Source organism: Anopheles arabiensis, chromosome 3, assembly GCF_016920715.1.
Source record: "Anopheles arabiensis isolate DONGOLA chromosome 3, AaraD3, whole genome shotgun sequence".
Lineage (NCBI taxonomy): Eukaryota > Metazoa > Arthropoda > Insecta > Diptera > Culicidae > Anopheles > Anopheles arabiensis.
The window spans coordinates 1,822,209-1,831,521 of NC_053518.1; the positions used below are offsets into that span (position 1 = coordinate 1,822,209).

The following is a 9,313-nucleotide window of genomic DNA, read 5'->3' on the forward strand; positions in this document are numbered from 1 at the left end:
TGTGGCCGGGGTGGCCATTGTTCCGATACCGCTCGCAGTTCGCTGCTTTGATGTCGCTGTTTCGCCGTCTAATCGTATTTTTCCAACGAAATCAAATCGGAGCTGTCGGAGTTTTGGCGAGATTAATTAAAACCTCCCGAAACTCCTTGGCTATGAGTGCGCGAGACTGTGCGTCCAGTTTCCGTGCAGGTGCTGAATGTGATCCGTACCTTTGCACCAAAAGAACCTGCTGCATACTGTCGAGGGAAATTCCTTTCTGAACAGACAGACACACACAGACCCCGAACATGATTCAATCGTTTTGCAGCAACGAAGCACTGCAACCTCTTTGGCCGAGGTTTGGCACGGCACAACTTCGTTATCGATCGCCTTTGAAGGCAGAAAAGGAAGGCAATGGGGGGGGGGGGGGCAAGGGGTTCGAACCTCGAAACAGAAGACAACAGCCGAAAGGAAATGCGCGCACCATTGACGAATTTGTCATCCCATCCGTCAGCGGTTCGCAGAGCCAGAAAGACGATGGCAGCATGTCCGGTCCCGGGTGCCGTCGCTATCGTTGCGCGCCTCCTCCGAAGCATGTGTCAGATTTGAAGATTAGCTGCACCAAACCTTAGCCGTGTCCGCTTTGTCTGCTGTGCTGTGGGGCTCAAAAAAAAACAAGCACTGCAAGTACACAGAGATGCCTTTGCAAAGGAGGAACGACTTTGGCGAAAAAGCAAAGTCGCTTTCGGATGCGGATGCGATTCGGACCGGAATCGAATGCAAACATTTTTATTCCATCTTCACTATTCTACCGTCGGCGCATTGACGCATTGTTTCCGCCTGTTTCGCCGGTGAAAGATGCGATCGACCGGACCCGCCAAAGTGTGTGTGTGTGTGTGTTGGGGAGTATCATTTCCCCCAAAATTCTGTACACGAAGCCATACGGTGTTGTACGGTACGGTTTTAGTGTCGCAATTTGTCTCAATGTCAGCACACACACGTTTTGCGCTGGAAAACTAATTTTCCGGCAAGTCCGGCACGATGCGAAACGACTTTGATGAAAACGGTCCTCGGGGAGAGAGTGTTTTTGTGCGCGGGCGGGGAAAGTGTAGAAAACAGCCTCTAGGTGCGTAATGGTCGCAAGAAACTCGCAGGCAGCAGTTGCACAGGGAACAACTCTTTCCATGAACTCGGCGACTGTGTGGACATTGGCACATTAACGAATTTATCCGTCAATCAGCCAGAAAAGATTCGCGGAATCGATCCAATCCAGTGTCCAGTGTGATTTTGAGATGAGACTGGTATGGGAGTATAATAGCAATCACGACACAGACGACACTAAAAAAAGGGTTCTTGATGGGGTGAACAACATTGGACGATATGCTGGATTTTGTTAGCACTTTGAACGCCAGTTGGAGGAAATCATTCTTCTTCTTTGTCACAATAACCGATATCGGTCAAGGCGTGCCTGTACTCATTAGTGAAATGAGCTAGACTTTCAGTGACTTATACCTATAACTACCATAGCAGGTCCCTACACGTATGTGAGCACGGTCTATTTGGGGCTTGAACCCATGACGGGCTTGTTATTGAGTCGTTGGAGTTGACGACTGTTCCACCAGACCGGGCATTGGAAATCATTATTTCTGTGAAATATAAAGCACAATATGGCGGAATGTTGGCGTTAGCTCATTTCTGATTCTGGTTTCATAGCAATGTACACGAAGTACCTCTTTTCTTCACACAAGCTAAGGAAAGAGTAAGAACAAGATCCGATCGTCGAGGCGCTTAAAGAGTAATTGTTCAAAAATCAAGAGACATTAGGCAATACCGACTATTCCTAAGATTATTTTTGAAACAGAAACCGTTTCCTAGTAACTTCAATAGCTATATCAATTAAGATGTTAAGGTCTTATGATGTGACGACATTCTGGTCTTCAATACATGTCATTTTACGATATTACCGATCAGTTTGTGTTGCTAATGGAATCCAATATAGGATCTTTGGATTAAATCATATCTGACCTGGCAAAACTGGACATATCTTGAACGGGTTCTAGCTTGAAATCTGAGATGATATTGATAGATAACCATAATTATTGGATGTTCCTAAGATCAAAATATCTATATCAGGGACTAACTACTCGTATCTTGTTGCTGGAACTAAAGGATCTTGAGGCTATATCATTTGGAGGTCTTCTTCTTGATACCGTTAGCAGCTAAGAGAGTTATACTGATGTAGTTAAGTTACTAAACTTGATTGAGGGATATCATAATTGTTGCGACGAAACCGTTCGACACCCTTGGCGATTGAGCACCCCTGAGACGAAAGCCTCACCGGGCGAACGCCAAGAGAAGTGCAATGAAAGACAGAGTAGACCGTCGGGAGAAGCAATCCAACCAGCGAGGAGAACGGAGCAGAATACAAATCCGCAAGAGTGACGAAGATTAGTAAGGAAGCGTAGATATTCAGATTAGTGAAGGGACGAGAAAAGTGAGTGAAAAAGTAATTTGAAATGTGATCGTGTATGTCATGAAATATTTTAAATATAGTTTCAGAACCGTGTCAAAGGCGGTTAACGAAAAATCATCCCAACATTTTCTGAAATTTTCTCTGGCATCAGAGAAGAAGTAAGATGGACAGCACACCGAAGTGCCAGCTGTGCAACCGACCCGAAGAAGAGCAAGCCACGATGGAAAAATGCAGCTTGTGTACGAAATGGGAGCATGCTGAGTGTGCAGGACTGTTCGTGGAGATCAAAGATCCAGCATCGAGGTATGTATGCTCGAAGTGCAAAGTGAAGCAGGAAACCACAGCTGCTAAATTTCGTGACGATCGGGACACAGCCAGTTTAAAGCCTTCAGTGCGGTCCAAGAAAGGGTCAGTGGCTTCTACTAAAAGGAGCGAGAGGATTGCGCAAGGAAGTGTACCTTCCACTCTTCTCTCAGTGAACGTGGAAGAGCAGCTTAAGCTGGTTGAAGAAGAGAAACGCTTAAGAGAACGCGAAATAGAAGAGAAGCGAGAGCTGAAACGCCGCGAGAATGCAGAGTTAGCCCGCCAACTAGAGGAAAAGAGAAAGCTGGCCGAGGAAGAAAGTCTTCTTCGGGAGAGAGAGCTTAAAGCCGAAGCGGAGATGAACGCTCTCGAAACCAGCGTACGTCGTGAATCACTCGAGAAAAAGCGCGAGCTGCTGTTGCAACAATCTCGCGCCAGCAACATGGGTTCACAGGAGAGCTATAGTGAGAAGGTAGTGTGCTGGCTTAGAAAGAGTGAAGAAATGCCTGGAGAAAAGGAAAGGGAGAAAGCTGTCTCTCGCGCCGGCTCGATGCTAATGAATTTACAGCCTTTTGTAACATCGAGTGCCAGAAAGAGAACGAACGAAAAGACCATGGTGGAGGAACGGTTGAAAGAACAATCGGATCTATCAGGGAGACAGATAGCCGCACGTCACGTACTTGGTAAAGAAGTTTCCTACTTTAGTGGTGACCCGGAAGATTGGCCGCTATTTTTTAGTACCTTCGAAGAAACATCGCAAACTTGTGGGTTTAGTAATGCGGAAAATTTAATACGGCTACAAAGATGCCTCAAAGGAAACGCGCTCGAGCTAGTGAAAGATCAACTTACGCTGAAAGAGAATGTGCCCGATATACTCGAAACGCTCAAAATGATATATGGTAAACCGAGCCTACTTATTCGTTCGCTCCTTAACAAAATCCGCTGCATGTCACCGCCGAGACCGGATAGAATGAGAACAGTGATAGAATTTGGTTTATCGGTAAAAGCTCTGACTAATCATATGAGAGCAGCTAAACTAAACGCGCATCTAAATAACCCAACTCTATTGGAAGAGCTCGAAGAAAAATTACCAGGTGATATGAAGTTGAATTGGGCCGCCTATCAAGAAGAAAAGGCAATAGAAGGGCTAGAAGGCTTTAGTGATTATGTCTCACAACTGGCAAAACGTGCATGTGCAGTTACGAATGACCTACACGAAATAGCTAGAATAGGAGAAAGAAGAAAAAAACATACGGTCGCCTTAAACACACACGTAAGAATGAATGTAGAAGAGGAAACACCGAACGAAAGGTCAACGTCCTCATATCGTCCTCCTAGTGCAACACAAAGGAGACAATGTGCAGTATGCCAACGTGAAGGTCATCGTGTTTACGAATGCGAGCAGTTCAAAGCCGCCGATGTGGACGAACGTTGGAAATTTGTAAATACCAAGGCACTATGCAGGACGTGTCTAAATAACCATGGTAAATGGCCTTGTAAATCCTGGCAAGGTTGCGGGGTGGATGGATGTCGCCTGAAACACCACCAGTTGCTCCATCCAACAGTAGCAACCGATGAAGCCGTAAGCGCATGCGCATCACACACAAACGAGGTAAATGCTATAAGTCCATTATTCAGAATACTACCCGTTACCCTGCACCATGATAATACTTCACTAACAATTTATGCATTCATAGATGAGGGCTCGTCATACTCATTAATCGATGAAACGATAGCCCAAAAGTTGAACGTGCATGGCAAAAAAACACCATTGACCCTACAGTGGACAGGACAAGTGACAAGGAAAGAGCCCGGCTCAGAAATAATACGCCTGCAAATATCCGGGAGAGATAAAAACATTAAGTACGGACTGGAAAACGTGAGAACAGTCAGCCAACTTATGCTTCCAACACAAACGCTAAAATACGACGTACTACAACAACGATACTCGCACTTGAAAGGGCTACCACTGCAGAACTACACACGCGCACAACCTCAACTGTTGATCGGATTGGACAATATCCGGCTTGGTGTGCCATTGAAAATTCGCGAAGGACGGCCACCTGAGCCAATCGCTGCTCTATGTCGACTAGGCTGGTCGATCTACGGAGGAAGTGCAAAAAACAAGGCACCAGCAGCGATAGTAAACTTTCATGTTGCACCCCAGTCAGATTGTAACAAAGAAGTCAACGACATGTTGCGAGACTACTTCACGATAGAGGATTACTGCACGAAAGTTACAAATGAGAAACTGGACACAGAAGAAGAAAGACGAGCGAATCGCATATTAAAAGAAACAACAAAACGCGTCGAGCAAGGTAATCGCTTCGAAACAGGGCTGCTTTGGAATTCTGACTCTCCAAATTTCCCTGATAGCTACCCTATGGCAGTTAAACGAATGCAAGCACTAGAAAGAAAGTTCGCACAAATGCCGGCACTTGAAGAAAAGGTACGGCAAACTATATCGGAATATGAAGCAAAGGGATACGCCCACAAAGCTAGCCTAGAAGAACTTTCATCTCAGGCAGTTGAAAAAATATGGTATCTGCCATTGGGGGTGGTACAAAATCCAAAGAAGCCAGGCAAGATAAGGTTGATCTGGGATGCAGCAGCAAAAGTTGAAGGAGTATCATTCAATCTAAGAATGCTGAAAGGGCCGGATCTTCTGGCCCCGCTGCCACAGATCTTATGTCAGTTTCGACAATTTCCAGTAGCAGTGTCGGGGGATATAATGGAGATGTTCCATCAAATCCGAATTCGTCACCCTGATCGCCAATCACAGCGCTTCGTATATCGCAAGAGCCCTTCAAATCCGATACAAATATATGTAATGGACGTGGCGACGTTCGGTTCTACGTGCTCTCCCGCCGCAGCCCAGTACGTGAAAAATCTAAATGCACAAGAATACTCAACAGAATTTCCACGGGCTGCTAACGCAATCATAAAAAACCACTACGTAGACGACTATTTGCAGAGCTTCAAGACAGTAGACGAAGCAATACAAATCGTGAAAGAAGTTAGTCTCGTACACTCTAAGGGCGGTTTCACACTTCGTCGATTCATGTCCAACTCGACAGAAGTACTAAAAAGCGTCGGAGACTCAGCGGAAGAAACGTCAAAGGATCTTATGCTAGAACGAGGAGAAAACACGGGGTCAGTCTTAGGAATGAAATGGAAGACAGGCGAAGATGTCTTCACATTCTCCTTCTCCTCCAACGAAAGTGTCCAGCATATTCTCCGCGAAGACCATATTCCCTCAAAAAGAGAAGTGTTGAAAGTCGTAATGAGCCTATTTGATCCTATGGGACTTATATCCTTCTTCCTGGTCCATGGGAAAACCCTCATTCAGGAAGTATGGATAAGAGGCATCGATTGGGATGATCAAATACCGGTCGATATATATAAACGATGGCGAGAGTGGACAAATCTACTTCCACAACTAGATAAACTACGCATACCAAGATGCTATTTTCAATCCCCTTACCCTAGAAATATCGATGACATACAGCTGCATGTCTTCGTAGATGCAAGCGAAACCGCGTACTGCGCTGTGGCGTATTTTCGAATAGAGACAGAAGGATCGATCCAACTTGGACTAATAGGTGGTAAAACTAAAGTGGCCCCCCTTAAGACGATATCCATTCCAAGACTAGAACTAAAAGCAGCCGTTCTAGGATGTCGAATGCTGTCCAGTATTAAAGAGCAGCACTCCTTTCCCATAAAACGACATTTCCTATGGAGTGATGCAAATGTTTGCTTGGCATGGATAAAGTCAGCTAACCCTCGACGTTATCAACAGTTCGTCTCCGTGCGAGTGGGGGAAATACTGACCACTACAGATCCACAAGACTGGAGGTGGGTGCCGTCAAAACAAAACGTAGCAGACTTGGCCACCAAGTGGAACACCGGCCCCGAACTAGTGATGGAAAATCCTTGGCTTACCGGTCCTCGATTCCTGCACGAAAAAGAGGACCGATGGCCTCTGAAACAATCCATGCCTGACACCAACGAGGAGGTGAGAGTAACGCACTTATACATCCACTCGGGAGTACCACCAATCGACTTGTCCCGATTCAGCCTCTGGAGAAAACTCCTTCGTTCTGCAGCATTCATCATTCGGTACAAAAACAATCTACGGAGCAAGGTTAATGGGAAACCATTGCAACTCGGGGTTCTTAAACACCAAGAACTACGGACTGCGGAACTGGCATTATGGAAAATTGCGCAACACGAAGCATTCCCCGATGAAGTTGCAGAGCCGACTAAAACAATGGGAGACCCTGAAGGACGACATACAACCGTTTCCAAATCCAGTCCCATCTACAAGAAGTGGCCTTTCATGGACGGCGATGAAATAATAAGGATGAGAGGACGAATCGGTGCATCCATATACTCCAGCTACGATGCTAAATACCCAGTTATACTTCCAAAGACTAATCATGTAACATTTCTTATTGTAGGTTGGTACCACATCCAGTATCGACACGCAAACAGAGAGACAGTGGTAAATGAAATTCGTCAACGCTTCGACATTCCCAACCTGAGAGCACTAGTGAAGAAGGTGACTGATGTATGCTCATACTGTAGAGTGATGAGGAGATATCCCAAGCTACCACCAATGGCTCCTCTGCCTAAGACACGTCTCGCAGCATTTACAAGACCATTCAGTTACACAGGTTTAGACTATTTCGGTCCGGTACTGGTACGAGTAGGACGAGCAAACGCGAAACGGTGGGTAGCACTTTTTACGTGCCTAACAGTTAGGGCGGTCCATCTAGAAGTAGTCCATTCTTTGAGCACGGAATCTTGCATTATGGCAGTGAAACGATTTATGGCCAGAAGAGGTACACCATTAGAATTCTGGTCAGACAATGCAACATGTTTTCAAGGAGTTAGTAACGAGCTTAGAATGGAGCTCGACGAAACCCTTGCGTTGACATTTACGAGTCCACATACTAGTTGGAACTTTATACCTCCAGCAACGCCACACATGGGTGGCGCATGGGAAAGACTGGTGCGATCAGTGAAAACGGCGATTAGTAGCATAATAGACGCGCCTAGAAAACCTGACGATGAGACGTTAGAAACCATACTGCTACAAGCAGAGATGATTATAAATTCTAGACCATTAACATACATTCCAATAGAATCGGCGGATCAAGAGTCTTTGACGCCTAATCATTTTCTACTAGGTACCTCAGATGGATCAAAACCAATACTATCGCCAGAAGTAGACAAGAAAACAACCCTCAGGAGTAGTTGGAAACTATCGCAGTACATTACGGATCAATTCTGGCAGAGATGGATCAAAGAATATCTTCCTGTTATTACAAGAAGAAGCAAATGGTTCGACGAGGTTAGGGAACTAAAACCGGGGGATCTCGTGTTGATAGTAGGTGGCACAACTAGAGGACAGTGGACTCGGGGAAGGATAGAGAAGGTAATACCAGGGAAAGATGGGCGAGTGAGAGAGGCATTAGTTCGTACGTCGAACGGAGTACAACGACGATCAGCGACCAGACTCGCTGTTTTGGACGTCTTGGAGAACGGTGAACCCAGCCCTACAAAACCTTCCTCAAGTAGATAGGGAGAGTTCACGGGTGGGGGTATGTTGCGACGAAACCGTTCGACACCCTTGGCGATTGAGCACCCCTGAGACGAAAGCCTCACCGGGCGAACGCCAAGAGAAGTGCAATGAAAGACAGAGTAGACCGTCGGGAGAAGCAATCCAACCAGCGAGGAGAACGGAGCAGAATACAAATCCGCAAGAGTGACGAAGATTAGTAAGGAAGCGTAGATATTCAGATTAGTGAAGGGACGAGAAAAGTGAGTGAAAAAGTAATTTGAAATGTGATCGTGTATGTCATGAAATATTTTAAATATAGTTTCAGAACCGTGTCAAAGGCGGTTAACGAAAAATCATCCCAACAATAATAGAGAGATGTTTAACGAAGAAGTTGTCTAACATTTCAATGGTAATCTCACTATATCAAAGATCTTGAGTTGAAGATATCTTATAAAAACTCGATTTATATTGAGTTCCAGATATTCCAGAAATTATGAACTTTAAATTCTAACTAAAAACAAACTTCCAAAACTCATCAGATCTGTCCTCATTCGAGCACATTTGGCATTAATTACTTTCGAGTTTATGTCAATTTGTTACACACCACACCCACCCGAGCTAAAAGCCTCACAACCTCACATCGAACCAAACAAAATAGCTAATTGAAACAGTTGACGTAAGCATTAGCTACACTTTTCCACAAACACTTCTTACCCGAGCTGTTGCGAACAGAACCGAATGGCAAGTTGCAACAACTCCAACTACCGAACGGGCTCTGTCCGTTTGCACTGTCGTCGTTCCGTCGTCCGTCAGCCCCGGGTCGAACCCCCAGGATCCCAGGACGATACGAAACGCCCGATAGTCGTACGTACGCGCGGCCCAACCGCGTGTGTAGGTAGCAAGTTCGACAGTTAGCAACCGACAGGACCGATCAACTCCAAACACTAAAGAACCCGCGCCCCTCTCCCCCAATCCGTCCTGCTTGGAGCGGA

The 9,313-nt window shown here is 45.6% G+C and overlaps 2 protein-coding genes across 4 annotated transcripts; both read left to right on the forward strand.

Moving 5' to 3' along the window:
* Positions 1 to 2,263: 2,263 nt before the first annotated feature.
* On the forward strand, positions 2,264 to 8,610 carry LOC120903852. Its single transcript, XM_040313506.1, has 3 exons — positions 2,264 to 2,473; positions 2,533 to 2,755; positions 7,216 to 8,610. Exons 2-3 carry the CDS (start codon positions 2,707 to 2,709, stop codon positions 8,340 to 8,342), a joined length of 1,176 nt encoding a protein of 391 aa, XP_040169440.1. The 5' UTR covers positions 2,264 to 2,473; positions 2,533 to 2,706; the 3' UTR covers positions 8,343 to 8,610.
* On the forward strand, positions 2,766 to 7,222 carry LOC120903851. Of its 3 annotated transcripts, none has more exons than XM_040313503.1 (3): positions 2,768 to 4,367; positions 4,453 to 6,770; positions 6,862 to 7,222. In XM_040313503.1, the coding sequence occupies exons 1-3, from the start codon at positions 4,346 to 4,348 to the stop codon at positions 7,111 to 7,113; spliced, it is 2,592 nt and encodes an 863-aa protein (XP_040169437.1). In that variant the 5' UTR covers positions 2,768 to 4,345; the 3' UTR covers positions 7,114 to 7,222. The 3 variants fall into 3 exon arrangements, with proteins under 3 accessions (XP_040169439.1, XP_040169437.1, XP_040169438.1); XM_040313504.1 differs by having other exon boundaries at positions 2,769 to 4,367; positions 6,833 to 7,222; XM_040313505.1 differs by having other exon boundaries at positions 2,766 to 4,367; positions 4,453 to 7,222.
* Positions 8,611 to 9,313: the final 703 nt, after the last annotated feature.

Coding starts and splice junctions, on each gene's coding strand:
- LOC120903852 (XM_040313506.1), top strand. CDS start 2,707: ATGCTGAGTGTGCAGGACTGTTCGTGGAGATCAAAGATCCAGCATCGA. Junction 2,756..7,215: donor ATCAAAGATCCAGCATCGAG/GTATGTATGCTC, acceptor TTCTTATTGTAG/GTTGGTACCACATCCAGTAT.
- LOC120903851 (XM_040313503.1), top strand. CDS start 4,346: ATGCGCATCACACACAAACGAG. Junction 4,368..4,452: donor GCGCATCACACACAAACGAG/GTAAATGCTATA, acceptor ATGCATTCATAG/ATGAGGGCTCGTCATACTCA. Junction 6,771..6,861: donor TGCCTGACACCAACGAGGAG/GTGAGAGTAACG, acceptor TTCGTTCTGCAG/CATTCATCATTCGGTACAAA.